Source organism: Astatotilapia calliptera, chromosome 11, assembly GCF_900246225.1.
Source record: "Astatotilapia calliptera chromosome 11, fAstCal1.2, whole genome shotgun sequence".
In the NCBI taxonomy this organism is placed as follows: domain Eukaryota; kingdom Metazoa; phylum Chordata; class Actinopteri; order Cichliformes; family Cichlidae; genus Astatotilapia; species Astatotilapia calliptera.
The window spans coordinates 7,520,649-7,534,475 of NC_039312.1; the positions used below are offsets into that span (position 1 = coordinate 7,520,649).

General features: G+C 43.5%; 3 protein-coding genes across 5 annotated transcripts; all 3 read right to left on the reverse strand.

The window, feature by feature from the left end:
- Positions 1-526: 526 nt before the first annotated feature.
- kdf1a (keratinocyte differentiation factor 1a) lies at positions 527-3,947 on the reverse strand. 3 transcript variants are annotated; one of them, XM_026184139.1, is made up of 4 exons: positions 3,650-3,947; positions 2,037-3,067; positions 1,554-1,628; positions 527-845 (listed from the first exon to the last, which is right to left on the reverse strand). In XM_026184139.1, the coding sequence occupies exons 2-4, from the start codon at positions 3,046-3,048 to the stop codon at positions 760-762; spliced, it is 1,173 nt and encodes a 390-aa protein (XP_026039924.1). In that variant the 5' UTR covers positions 3,049-3,067; positions 3,650-3,947; the 3' UTR covers positions 527-759. The 3 variants fall into 3 exon arrangements, with proteins under 3 accessions (XP_026039924.1, XP_026039923.1, XP_026039922.1); XM_026184138.1 differs by having other exon boundaries at positions 3,526-3,947; XM_026184137.1 differs by having other exon boundaries at positions 3,367-3,943.
- A 1,166-nt stretch (positions 3,948-5,113) lies between these two features.
- Positions 5,114-7,686, reverse strand: LOC113031759 (trophoblast glycoprotein-like). The gene is made up of 2 exons (XM_026184136.1): positions 7,413-7,686; positions 5,114-7,166 (listed from the first exon to the last, which is right to left on the reverse strand). Exons 1-2 carry the CDS (start codon positions 7,670-7,672, stop codon positions 6,203-6,205), a joined length of 1,224 nt encoding a protein of 407 aa, XP_026039921.1. The 5' UTR covers positions 7,673-7,686; the 3' UTR covers positions 5,114-6,202.
- Positions 7,687-7,691: 5 nt separating this feature from the next.
- On the reverse strand, positions 7,692-13,753 carry LOC113031761 (transmembrane protein 222-like). Its single transcript, XM_026184140.1, has 6 exons — positions 13,501-13,753; positions 13,244-13,328; positions 12,903-12,934; positions 12,705-12,801; positions 12,303-12,433; positions 7,692-8,907 (listed from the first exon to the last, which is right to left on the reverse strand). Exons 1-6 carry the CDS (start codon positions 13,617-13,619, stop codon positions 8,820-8,822), a joined length of 552 nt encoding a protein of 183 aa, XP_026039925.1. The 5' UTR covers positions 13,620-13,753; the 3' UTR covers positions 7,692-8,819.
- Between the last annotated feature and the right edge of the window lie 74 nt (positions 13,754-13,827).

Sequence of the window (13,827 nt, forward strand, 5' to 3'; positions counted from 1 at the left end):
AATCATTTGCTGCCAAACAAATGGAGCTGCTTTATACACAGAGAGAGAAAGGACTTTTGAATAAACACAAGCATAAAGAGGAATGGAAGTTGTTTTTTTTTTTATTATTTTGTTAAAAATATGACTTAGTAGCTAACAACATAAAATAAAATAAAAATGTGGACAAACACCACATATGGTTTTAAAAAAACCACAAAGTAACATCGACAGAAGGGTATTTACAAAATATGGCTAATACAAATTTCAGGTAAAAAACTCACGTCTTAGGGTTGTGGGGAAATGGCAGGAGGTCGACAAGCTCATACACACATACGGCACATGCACAACAGCTAGCAAAAAAAATGAAGATAAAAACAAGAACGAGGACGGCTCTGTTCAAACGTCTGCCTCTTTCCTATGGCATCCTGTTGAGTGGAGTCACTTTTTTCATCTTTAAACACTGCACAGAAAAAATACATAAAAACCTATATCTCCTAACGTGTGTGTGTGTGTGTGTGTGTGTGTGTGTGTGTGTGTGTGTGTGTGTGTGTGTGTGTGTGTGTGTGTGTGTGTGTGGGTGTGGAGGGGAAATAGGGGGGGAGAGTCTCCTCAGTGGGTCTTTTGCTTGAAACATAAAGATGCTTGTAAACAGCAGGTAGTAGCTGGACCACTTAAAGGCAGAAGTACAACCACCCGGGGTAAAAGGTGCTCAACTTGGTAACAGCAGGAGGATGAAATAGCCCATGTAACTGGCTACATCTCATTGTTTTTGTTTGACTTTTAGAGAATCAGAGGAGCGCCTGAGGAGTAGGTTTCAGCGTCGTGGTGGTACGCCGAGTAGGCCGTAGTAGTGCTGGAGGAATATGCTGCAAAAAGACAAAAAGGGAAAAAAGGAAGGATTGTTTAATGCAGTGAGGTTAAAAAGCATAGCTCTAGTTTCATTTATCCTTAAGCGAAAAAACCTGGACAAACCCAGGACCCGGACACGTTCCCCGAACACAGAGTTAAAGTTGTGAAAACACGGTGTGGCGTACCCTCATTCACAGACATGTAACAGGACACCCGTCCTTTTACCAACCTCTTCACCGAACAACAAGAGAGAGAGAGAGAAAAGAGGAGCCTAGTTTACGTAATCCATCTGTAACCCAAGTTGGTGAAATTACTTAGCAGATCTGGGAACATTATGTGACATATATTTAATGTGACTTGATCTGCTCATCTAGCAGGTGGTGTAGCATTACCATGGAGCCGGAGGGCAGGCAGATAGGTAGGTGTTAGGTGAAAGAATATGCAGGGAATGGAAAAAGGGCAGGAATGCGGTGCTTTCACTGCTAGGAGAGTGGGATGTGACTGAAAGGTGGAGGAGGAGGAGGTGAGAAAACGCCTACAGCTGCACAGCTACAGCACACACACACAGAGCAGGCTGGTTATTACACCCAAATGCCCAGGATGGACTGCCAAAGTCAAGCAGAATTACTTTATTTACTCCCGAGTATCTTAATTCCACACGAAACCAAAAGACAGACAGACTCATGGGAAATCCCCACACACACCACCCCCGCGCATGCACTCACTTCGCCCGCTGTAATTTCTCATCTTTCTCGCCAGCTCGTCTGATGGCGTCTGCTCCGACACTTTCACCTCTGGAACTGTAGCGAAAGGCAAAAAAACAAAGCAAAAACAAAGACAAGACAAAATGAACGCAGGCAAGAGAAAACAAACAGAGATCCAGCAAACGTTATAATTCATCCGGTCATCTCTGTTATCGTGCTTGAGTTTAGCAGACGCCGCACCTGCATCGACTTGCCTCAGATTAAGCGATTGTTATGAGGCTACTGCATGTAAAATACCTGGAGTTTTAGAGCTCGCAGCTATGAGGCAAACAAAAGAGCTTCAGCCGGTGTTCCAACAGACTCTATGAGTCATTAAGAAAAGATGGGTCAGATGATTGGTATATTTGGTATGTTGCTGCAAGGTGCTGGTGAGCAAGGTTGTCTTGTGCATTATAAATATTTACACAGCTCTAGCAAGAAAAAAAGAAAAGAAAAGATTCTTACAATCACTGCTCATGAAGGTGTTTGTCATGGTCTCGTTGCCACTGTCGGGGAGGGTCCCGTCCCTCCTGCTGTTATGATGCTGCCCGGTCGACAGGTAGCCCTTGTTCCTTTTGCCCTTCCGCGTGCTGATGCGGATGACCCCGTGCACCAGCTTGCACTCGGCCTCTTGCTCCTCCAGGTTGTAGTCCTGAGCGATGCTGTAGATGAGCTCGCTGATCTCGTTGGTCTTGCGGGAGAAGGAGGAATCAGAGGTGCACTTGGCCAGCTGGTCAATCTGATGCAGGGCGTAAAGCTCCAGCAGCTTCTTGGTGATCAGAGAGTCAATGTCTTTGTCGCTCTGCTCATCCAAGTCGTAGTCCTCGTAGGATATAAGGCTGGTGTTGCTGACCGGCCGCTGGTTATCCCCTTTACCTGATGCGCGACCCCGTTTGGGGTCAGCAACTGGGTACTTTACCTTCTGACCTGCTATGTGCACATCTGGGTAACGGAAACTGTCATTCAGGGGCAATCTGGGGGTCTTGGGCTGCTTATTATTGGGCTCCAAAGACATGCCAGGGGTTTTCATAGCTATGCCGTTAGGAGGTCGAGGGTCACCGACCGTTTTGGGGGTATGGTCTGTGGAGCTCTCGTTAACGGGGAGGCAGGGCTCCCGGGTGCCATAAAATCCACAGGTGAGAACACAACAGATAAGAGCCTTACAGCTACTCCAGCCCATAGAGGCACAGGAGCCACAGGACTGCCTGCTGCTCGGCACGCTGTCTGCCGACCCCGGAATAAATCCTATTGTCTCTGAACCCCTTCCTGTGCCGTTTCGAGGGTGGCTTCTTCCTCGACCATACCTGCCCTCTGAATAGCGGGAGTGGTCTCGTAGTTGCTCCTCATGAGGATCCTTGTAGGAGTCTTGGCTGGTCGTGCTGTCCCTGGATATAGTCCGGTTGGGTCGATGGTTGTCCGCCCTAGAGCAAGAGTTGGGGTACTTGTGGCGGGGAGCCCCTGTGCTGTGGCCAGGCATGGCTCAAAAAGCCTGGGACCTGGAGGAGGAGGAGAGGACAGATTAGTACAACCTCCATAAAACCCCCAAAACACATTGAACTAAGCTGCATTTAAAGCTGAAGCAGGAAAAACATAGCTTTCAGTAAAGTAACCTAACATGAAGCTCGGAGAGTGTAAATAAAGCTGAGTGCTCTGATTTCTATCTTAACAATAACTTTCGTCGCACCCTTGGTTTTTTTTTTCTTGCCTAATAGTGCGCGCGGAGGAGAAAAGGTGAGACCAAACCTCATTCAACATCCAACTGTTTTTCCATTTTACTTGCAAATCGTCCACTTACCGCATAAGAGGAAACACTTTTATCCCAGACAACTTGTTCAACGAGCAAAGTGCGGAAGTCTTAGAGAGAAAAAAAAAAAACTACGCTAACGCTCCAAACGGAGAAAACAAAACCGCCTACAGATTTTTAGGTTTGTGTACTTAAGCAAAGTTTGCAAACCCAAAACAGAGTCCCGCAGTCCGAGGGGAAAAACACAGCTCAGCTCATCGAGGTCGTTTGTCTTTCAGTGAAAAGAAGTTTACAGTCTTGCGTTGCCGAGAGTCTCCCAATGTTTGGCTATTACCTGCGGCTACAGCTAATCCCAGATCCTACACCCACCCACAGGTGAGTCGTGACGTCACACGAGGCGGATTTGAACGTGCAGGGGACGGAACGAGAGATGTGGGGAGGAAAGAGGGGGCGGGGGGTGATACGAGGGGAAACTATTGCATAATAACGTGTATGTTTGTTTGTTTGTTTTTTAAAAATTCCATAAAAATGTGTCGGATTTCTTTCAGTTTAAAAATGTTTAAATACGCATTTCGTGAATTATTAAAGAGTTCTTAAAGAACAGGAATTTAACACTTAGTGTCCCCCGAGAGCAGCCATTTGGCTTTTCTACCTTTAAAACCCGCCTTCCAGCCAAATGGCTGGTAGGTGTTTAGCTAGGCTTTAGCTTCAGCCAAGTGGAAGCTAAATTGGCTGGTCATTCATATGTAAATTAGGTTGTTACCTGAGAATTCTGGAGGGGAGTGGGGGTGTGTGAATGAGGGGGTGGGGGAGCTGCTAAAAGCTGTGAACTTCCTTTTGTGTTCGTCTTGATGCATTCTCAATCATCCAGGGAAATAAATCTCCAAAAGTCACCAACTTGGAGTGTTTCAGTTTGCCATCTTAGGGAGAAATCAACACACATGGGTGTATTTCCTTTGTTGCTGAGATTTGTTGATAAAAACAGTACAACAAACCAACCATTTGTACACATATTTACAAATAATAATAAAAAGTGAGTGAGTACATTTCAACATTTTCAGCAATCACTCACAATCCTGGCACTGCCATGGTATCTGTAGTCTGCATTGAACAGCTTGAACATTACACATGTAGCTCAGTTTAAAGTTCATTCATTACAACAAGAAATCATTATTCAGTAAAATTTTATAACGTGCGTTATACTCTAAAGTAAATACCCTAGAATAATAGACAGAAAACTCCTGTATGAGGAAGCACTTGGTGAAAGTGGAAATAAAAAACTCCCTTTTAACAGGAAGAAACGTCTGGCAGAATGAGGCTCAGGGAGGGTGGCCAGTTGGGGATGAGGGAAGGAAGACAGGATAACAGACACACTGTGGAGGAGAGCCAAAGGTTCATAATAACTAATGATTAAATGCAGAGTGGTGTATAAACACATAGTGAGTAGAAAAAGCGAGTGAAGCTTGATGAAGAATATTTCATTAGCCTCCTTAAAAAGTATAATGGAGAAAGGAATATGGGAACAAAATTAAAACAATAAAAATAAAAGGCAAGTTTATTTATTTAATATATGCTGCTTTACTCAAACTGAATGTGCTTAAGACTAAACATAAAAGCATAAACGCCTGTGTAGGTTTACAATGCCTTAAGGCAGAGATTCAGGGGGCATTTTGCAGAAATAAATAAAAGAAAGTCCCAGCAAAACTTCACATGAGTGGTTTCTACAATGAAAACAGATACCTGTCTGATATTTAATGAAGTAGAAATGTTATGGGGGGGGGGGGGGGGGGGGGGGGGAATCATTTTCTATCTTTTGACAGTGTTTCTATCACTTTCTTTATTTGGTGTTGTAGGGCAGATTGTAGGCAACGTGTTTGTTGGCTAGAAGGCCGTAAAAGTGCAGATGATTCAGATCATTCTTAAGGATAAATCAAATGAGAGCGTCTTTGCAGCTTTCACATTTTCCAAAGCTGTCCGGTGGACCCTTGGTGGCCAGTTCTGCCCTTTAGGCTGTGTGCTTGACACCCCTGATAAACAGCCATGTGATGCAGGATAGCAGAGAATTTTTGTGTTTTAAATTGCAGCAGTGCACTTTTCTAATTTCTCTATATAAATCCTCTTTAACGTGCACATACAATGGGTAGAGAGCTCCAGCAGGGACACAGAGGTGCACAGCTGCAGAGCCAGCAGGTGTGTTTCCCGGTGATATCATTCATTCTGCCCTACTTTTTCCTTGTATAGAAACACTTAATCACCCACTCTTTGAATTGAAATAGTATGGCAATCTCACGTGGAGATATACATGAGCTTGTGTAGCAGTGCCTTCCTCACTACACTTACAATAAAACAGCACAAGAAATTAATTACATCATTTCTTTTTATTTCTAATTAATGTAAACACAGGTTTTTATATCATACCAAGACATATTCATTCAAATACAAATCGCATTATTACCGCTCCTATACAGATATAGGGCTGAGTAAATTTAAAGGTTTTGCTTTTTTTTACTGAAGAACACAGTAGAATAGACCTACCCTACCATTCACTGGTCATCTATAATTTATGTTATTTATGTTTTTCTTTATCTTCTGCTTACTGGAAAGATATTTCAGCTAATATAAAAGTAAAGAAAGCACACTGAAAAAGCTAACATCCATTTCCAAAGTAGCCTATGTGTAAGGTCCTTATAAAAATCTAGAAGAAAAACATACACTTACTAACTTACAAATACAAGAATCTAGAGTATCTACAACACAAAGGCACTTTTTTTTTTAGGTTTCTAGGATGTAACTCCGATATGTACAGAATGCTCGAGACAAAATTGCAAATTTCCTCCTAAAACTATTTACAGCTACACCATAATATGTCAAATCATCAGTTAGTTTATCATAAGTTTAGAGGTGGGGAGGTTGTCAGCTGTTTGACTTGTGTTTTTGTGGGGGCAACAGAGGTGTCACTGGGCAGCTGCTGGGGCAGAGATATTCCTAACTGCCTTTGCGCCCTTCTGCTGTCTGCAGAAATGTGCCCCAGCCGAGGGTCCGAGTCAATCTCGTATCGGTAGTGATAGCCCTCCAGGACATCCCGACAAGCGTCTCTCATTTCATTGATCCACTTCTTCATACCTTTGCGATTCAGGTAGAGCACAAAGAGAAAAACCATGCCAACAAGCCCCAGAACCAGTCCCAGGAAGACATAAGAGGTCTGCAGGGTGAGATCAGCGACCTCTGCCAGGACTGGAACAACACACCCGATATCCTGGATGCTGAGCCCTCTTAGGCGGGCGTCAGTTAATGCGCCAGGTGAGGCACATCTCACAGCATCCACATCAACCTTAGCTCTCGATTTATTCAGCCACGCGACAAACTCATTGATCTCGCAGGAGCAGGTGTAGGGGTTGTTACCAAGCAGGATTCTGATGTCCCCAAGCTTGTCCAACTCCACCAGAGCATCGGTTCCGAATGTGCTGAAGGTGTTGTGCGTCAGGTCAAGCATCTCCAGGTAATTCATGCCAGAGAAGGTCCCACTGTAGACTGCCACCAAAGAGTTGTTGGAGAGGAAAAGCTGCTGCAGATTGGGAAGGTGAGAGAACATGCCCGGGGGAAGCAGCGCAAGCTTGTTCCCCGAGAGGTCGAGGCGGAGGAGCCCCGCGAGGCCCCCCCAGCGCAGAGCTGTGGTCAGGTCTGTAAGGGCAGTAAAGTTGTAGAGTGACTGGCTCAGGTTGAGCTCCTGAAGGGGACTACCAGGTATGCTGAGAGCCTCTGGATGGATGAGTGCCAGCTGGTTTCCACTGAGGTCCAGGAAGCGCAGGTTGACCAGGGAGGAGAAGGTGTGGGACGCCATCTCTGTTAACCTGAGGAGACGACTAACACTTTAACATCAGGTTTTAGACATCTGATTATATCCTCCTGCTTGGAAACAAGAAATGCTGGGAAACCTCACTGTACTATCAAGGTTAAAAAAAGAAAAACTCACAGAAACAGATCTTTATTTATTTATTTATTGTGTAAACATAAAGAAATAAACTATTCAAATACGGCTTAATACATACATGGTTGAAACTGAAAAAGAAACAAATAAAAAACACTGACATTCTCACCTGTTATTGGTTAAAATGATGTTAGTGACGTTCTCCAGCTCCGTAAACGAACTGGGTCCAATTTGGTGTATATTATTCCCTGTGATAATGACGGTCCTGGCATATCCTGGAATATTTTCTGGTGCTGTGAGCAGATCTTTAGAAACACATTTTACCGTGCGGATCACAGCGAAACACTCACAGCCAAAAGGACACTCCAAGCAGCGGCACAGAGCGCAGAAAAGAATCCCCAAAAACACAAAAACAGCAGAAAAACACATCTCTAAATAACAGCTGAAAGAGTTTAAACTACAGACGTGTATTCATAAATCAAACTTTAGCTGTTATCCTTTGTTCTCTAAAAGTGATCGGACACTGCAGAGGTGGCAAAGACTGCTCGCTCAGTCGTCGTCTGCTGCACTGTGGGAATAAAGGTTCCCGTAAAGTGATGGTAGTTCATATCACACAGAGTCTGCTGGATGAAAACGCAGTCCCCTTAAAGGTACAGAGGACGACCCACAGCCGGTCACCTTTATCCCAGTCTGCCAGGGGAGACAACAAAAGAGCTCTGCACACAGCAAATCCAAAATGCAGGTACAAAAATGGAAATATTAAACGGTTACAGACATACAATAATAAATAATACTTATTCAAGTACCAAAAACATCCAATAAAATAACATAATGCATAAACAAGTGATCAAATATTGCTCATATAACTTGGCAGGATCAAGTGTGAGGATGCACAAAAGGAAATCATACAAATCTTACTGCAAAAAAGCCAAAACAAACAAAAAAGAAGTCACTTAACATAGAAGCGTCTTATTAAGGAGGAAAATGTATCCGAGGGAGCGCAATACCCTAATTATTAACATGCGGGTTTCCATCATTCTATCTTTGGTCTAGCTGCTCATATTTCTAAGACAAATAATTGATGAATACTTCCAGCTTGAAGATTTTGCAATCCGTTTTCTATGGATTCGTCACTGAAATATATATTAGCCCGCCTGGAAACACATTCATCACTGCCGTTCATCAAAAATACATCTCTGCAACTGAAATGCATTACTCTACTGGGGTCTAATCTGGACGTCGTCTCCTTCATGATAATATTAACAAGGGGAAATAAAGCAAAAACACAAATGCAGACACTGTAGCTTGCCTTGCTAGCATAATAACCAATGAGAAATAATCAAAATATCAATAACTGAAGGACAAATTGTTCATTTCAACTGCCCCCCCCCAAAAAAAACCAAAACATTTAGCTTTGCCCTTTAATACTCTTAGAACATGCATCACAACAGATGAAGAGGCAGTCACTCAGTTTGTGCGCAAACAAACGTTCCATCAGAACGCACCACTCACACCAATGACTGTGTATAAAGTATAACCAAAAAGCCTGAGGCAGCTCGTTCTACTGCTCGCCGCACTACTGTAGGTTAAACGTGAGGATGAAGGTGGCGAGGACTCCGCTGAGCATGACGAAGGGCAGCCAGGTCTTGAGGAAAGCAGCCCAGCTGGAGGATGGAAAAACACAGTAATTAGAGTACTTCTCAACACCTGGATGTGACAAGGACGTGAGGTGTGCCGGAGTGTCACATGGTGCAATCTAACATAGTGTCTACAGCCCCAGCTTGTGTCCTACTGTCCCCGTCCACCCAGCCGGTGTGCGGGGAGCCCCAGCGGAGGACTGACCTCCAGTTGTTACACAGAGGGGAAGCGCTGCCGTCTGTGATTAATTGCGCGACTCCCCTTCTGTTTAAAAGACTCCTGTGCCACAGGATCGTACGAGCAGAGGCAGCACAAGCTGTGACGCCAGCAATCTCTATGTGGGTCAGCAGAGAATAATGAGGGAGGATCTCTGAGCCATATGTCTCTTGATGCTTTCCAGCATCCAGCAGCGGAGCTATTTAACAGACTGTTCAGACTGTGGTGATGAAGATGCTTCAGGTGTGCTGCACAGTAATGTTCTCCTTCAGTTAAACTGTAATACTAGCACAGCTACTCGTATCACCCTTTGTAGCACCTATGTCTGAAAGAGTGAAACCTGCCATGATAGAGGGTTTAGTACACTCACAGGACACTTTATTAGGCACACCTTGGTAGTATTGGGTTGAAACCCCTTTTGCCTTCAGAGCCGCCTTAATTCGTCACAGCAAAGATTCAACAAGGTGCTGGAAACATTCCTCAGATATTTTGGTCCATGTTGATGTGACTGCACAGCTGCTGCAGATCTGTAAACTGCACACCCGTGGTGTGACACTCCAGTTCCGCCACATCCCAAAGGTGCTCTACTGGATTAAGATCTGGTGATTGTGGAGGTCTTTTGAGCACAGTGGACTCATTGTCATGCTTAACCCTTGTATGGTGTTCGGGTCTGTGAGACCCGTGTTCAGTTTTTTTCAAAAGAAAAATTAAACAATTAATTATTTTTTCACGTGTAAATGTGTTGTGTCTTTCCACTCACTCCACTTGATTATAACTGATTTATTTATAACATTTTATATAAAAGAAAAACGAGAAGCACATTAATTCATAAATGTGATCTAACAAAGGTAAAGGGAAAAATTAACCATGTTTGCTGTTCATATGTCTTGTAATTGGGATGAAGTAAACATCTGTTGAGTAATTTAACATAAAATTGTTTGATAGTGTTAATTTGGAAAGCCAAAACTCTAGCGGGTCCACCAGACCCATGAACACTGGCTGAGTAACAAAAATACGAACACCACACAAGGGTTAAGAAACTGGTTTGACGTGATTCTAGCTTTTAGACATGGCATGTTACCCTGCTAGTAGCAGAGGGACATACTGTGGTCCTAATAGGAGCAACAATATTCAGGTAGGCTGTGGTGTAGAAATGATGCTCAGCTGGTACTAAGAGGCAGCAGCCTGAACACTGATACCAGGCACGCTTTCATGTTGTTTACCCTAAATTCTGACCTTACTATCCAATCTCACAGTAGAAACTGAGACTCATCAGACCAGGCAACATTTTTCCAATCTTCCATTGTCCAAATTTGGTGAGCTCGTGTGAATTGGAGCATCTGTTTCCTGTTTTTAGCTGGTAGGAGTGGGACACAGTGTGATCTTCTGCTTCTTGTAGCCCATCTGCTTCATGATTTGTCATGTTATGGGGTGGCTGTAGCTCAGGTGGCAGAGCAGGTCAGCCACTAATCAGAAGGTCGGTGGTTCGATCCCAGGCTGCATCCTGGCTGCATGCCAAATGTCCTTGGGCAAGATACTAACCCCGTGTTTGCCTACTGGTGGTGGTCAGAGGGCCCGGTGGCGCCTGTGTCCGGCAGCCTCGCCTCTGTCAGTGCGCCCCAGGGCAGCTGTGGCTACAATGTAGCTTGCTATCGCCAGTGTGTGAATGTGTGTGTGAATGGGTGAATGACTGAATGTAGTGTAAAGCGCTTTGGGGTCCTATGGACTAGAAAAGCGCTATACAAATGCAGGCCATTTACCATGTTGTGCATTCAGAGATGCTCTTTTGCAGACTTTGGCTGTCATGAGTTACAACGAAGGTATGTTGCCTTTATATAAACTCAAAGCGGTCCAGCCATTGTCCTCTGACCTCTGGCTTCAAAGAACATGCCTCTTACTGGGTAGTTTCTCTTTGCTAGATTATTCTCTGTAAACGCTGTAAAGAGATGACTGTGTAGATCAGCAGTTTCTGAAATACTTAGAAGCAGCCTGTCCAGCACTAAGAACTGCACCACATTCACTTAAGTCACCTGTTTTTCCTGTCCTGAAGTACTGTTTGAACTTCAGCAGCTTGTTTTGAACAGGTGTACCTACCAAAGTAGTTGGTGAATGCATTCTACACAGTCGTAACTGACTAAATAAACTTCACAACCTAAACCAATTGGCTCAAACAAAACCAGTATGACTTGAACTTAAATTTTCCTGTTTACAATAGAGGATTTATTGCAGATAAGTACCGGTGTGGCTACTACATGTCAAGTGGTAGAGTGGGTAGGCAAAGAGCTTGTGTTAAAAGGTTTAAGTGCCCTTGACTCACACATTTGAAAGCCAGAATTGCTCCTGATGTACAAAACCAGGGAGAAAAACCAAACTGAAAGATTTGCCCAGTGAATGTGAAGCATAGCTTGAGATATAAACACTAGCAAATTAATCATTAATTTTATACAACCCGTTTCCAGAAAAGATGAGACATTGTGTAAAATATAAATAAAACTTACAATATAAATCAATCAATTTGATTCTAACTAGATGTTTCAAAGGAGGTGGGATAGGGGTATGATTCCCTCCGTGTTGCCTCATTTCTTCTTTTAGCAACACTGTGTAAGGGTTTGGGAGCTGAGGAGATCAGCTGATAACTTTTGAAAGTTTTATAGAGGATTTCACCTGTGCAACAGTTAAGGGCCCTAAAAATACACTAAATATTGTCTGCAGGGTGGCATGTTTGGACTGCAGGCAGACGAGTTTCGCAGCTGGGTTCTTTTACTGCGAAGCGATGCTGTTGCAGCATGTGCAGAGTGTCTTCTGTATTGCACAATGTTACTAAAAAACATAACCTGTATAAATATTTCAGCATTAATAATAGCTTGACAAATGTGAAAGTTAACCAAGCCAAAAGATCACGCCTGTTCGTTTTTGGTTTCCAGGTTTCCTTGGATGACTCTAAATGGTAGCATGTGGTATTAGTGGCGGGAGGGCGGGGCAGTGTTTAGCACTGTTGCTCCACCCACCAACAGGGGCCTTTCTTTGTAGAGTTCACATGTTCTCTCTGGGTACTCAGACTCCCTCCCACAGTCCGAAGACATGCATGTTGGGTTAGGCTGTAGCAGGAATGAGAGTGTGAAGAGTGATCTGTCTCTAGCCGCTCTTATCATTCATACATGTGTTTTATTCCTGCAGTGCTGGAATAAGTGGCCAAAATATTTACCTTACGTGTTTCCCGTGAGTGAGAGACAGCACACACAGGTTCACCATGTTCCAGGATGTGCTGTTGTCGTAGCGCATCAGGTTGAGGGCCATGGCAACGTGGGAATGGCAGTTATCAAAGCACAGATTGTGCTTCAACAAAAAGTAAATAAATAAGTATTTATTATTAAATCACTAATGTGCAAGGAGGGTCACTAGTGTCAAAATGAATTAATTAAATACATCATTATATAATTAATTAATGAAAACTATAATTAAATATTATTACATATTTAAAAATATATTTTAATTGTAAGTAATTAATCAAACACTTAATTCATTTTGGCACTGAAGGCCTTCCATAAACACAATCCAGAAATGTGTTAATTAATTCATAAGAGAATGCTAAATACAACAATCTTACCGGCCTGCATTTATACTCCTCTGATGCATCGTGCACAGCTTTGTCCCATGTAGCTGCACCATTACCACACACTTTATCCACATCAAGCTTCCAATACCTGAAGTATTATTTTAAAAGAAAACAGTGAGTTACCTTTAATGCGTTATCTCTGCTCCCCCCCTACTTGTTAAAAGACAATAATATCATCAATAAACTTACTTTGTGGGTCTACCAAACCCCATGTTATCCTCCTGCAAAGAGCGGAAATCATGCATGTGAATTAGTGCTGTACGATCATGATCCAATACCAAGTAAATACAGGGTCAGTATTGACAACACCAACACCGACACTGATACTTTAAACTTATAAAGGTAGAAAAAGACTAAATCTGAACACAGTTTATAACACAGTAGTACTGATCCAATACCAGTACCATATTCAAATTGCTTCCCACCGCTAATGCGAATCTATCCTTGAGACTCCCATTGAGAAGGTCTAGCACTTTAACATCAGTCTCTATGCGGTGATGTGATAAACTCGATGCAAAAGCAGTGCTCACCGAGACAAAATATGACCCTGCGAAATCTCGTATGACTCCAGCAGAAGTGCATATGCCCATGTGACCGATGAAGGGGAGCACCCACCTGCAGGACGCACGCAAATAACACACGAGGCAATTACTGTACGTCCTAATGTCCAGCAAAACAGCTAACGCAATACCATTACAAGGAAACAGTATTAGCGGATAAGATAAACATAGCTTCGTTTCATCTGCTGCCACAGCACAGGAGCATCAATACTGCAGTAGCCTCTTACGTTAAAATGGGAATGGGTGTCCAGACAATGCAGAAAGGGTAGCGGCTGCTTTTTCTGTCGTTTTTTGGGAAATCACCGTGGTAGCTCATCATTACGTCGGTATCGTTCGCCTCCGCCATCACAGCCTGGAGTGACAGAAGGAGATGAACGGCAGTGACGCACAGCGGAGGTACGCAGCCACCTCCTCCAACCGTCGGTCCGTGAACGCAGCACGGGCCATCTGTTCGTCGATTAAGGCCTTTACGGTCAGCGAGGAGGGATTTAATGTTAGCTGCAGCGCCCTAGCACTTTACCTCTATAACAAATCTAAAAAATAAATTTTTTTTG

Coding starts and splice junctions, on each gene's coding strand:
- LOC113031759 (XM_026184136.1), bottom strand. CDS start 7,672: ATGTGTTTTTCTGCTGTTTTTGTGTTTTTGGGGATTCTTTTCTGCGCT. Junction 7,167..7,412: donor ATCATTTTAACCAATAACAG/GTGAGAATGTCA, acceptor TCGTCTCCTCAG/GTTAACAGAGATGGCGTCCC.
- kdf1a (XM_026184139.1), bottom strand. CDS start 3,048: ATGCCTGGCCACAGCACAGGGGCTCCCCGCCACAAGTACCCCAACTCT. Junction 1,629..2,036: donor CACCTTCATGAGCAGTGATT/GTAAGAATCTTT, acceptor CTTTCGCTACAG/TTCCAGAGGTGAAAGTGTCG. Junction 846..1,553: donor GAGAAATTACAGCGGGCGAA/GTGAGTGCATGC, acceptor GTCTTTTTGCAG/CATATTCCTCCAGCACTACT.
- LOC113031761 (XM_026184140.1), bottom strand. CDS start 13,619: ATGGCGGAGGCGAACGATACCGACGTAATGATGAGCTACCACGGTGAT. Junction 12,802..12,902: donor GGGTTTGGTAGACCCACAAA/GTAAGTTTATTG, acceptor ATAATACTTCAG/GTATTGGAAGCTTGATGTGG. Junction 12,434..12,704: donor AGGAGTATAAATGCAGGCCG/GTAAGATTGTTG, acceptor TTTTTGTTGAAG/CACAATCTGTGCTTTGATAA.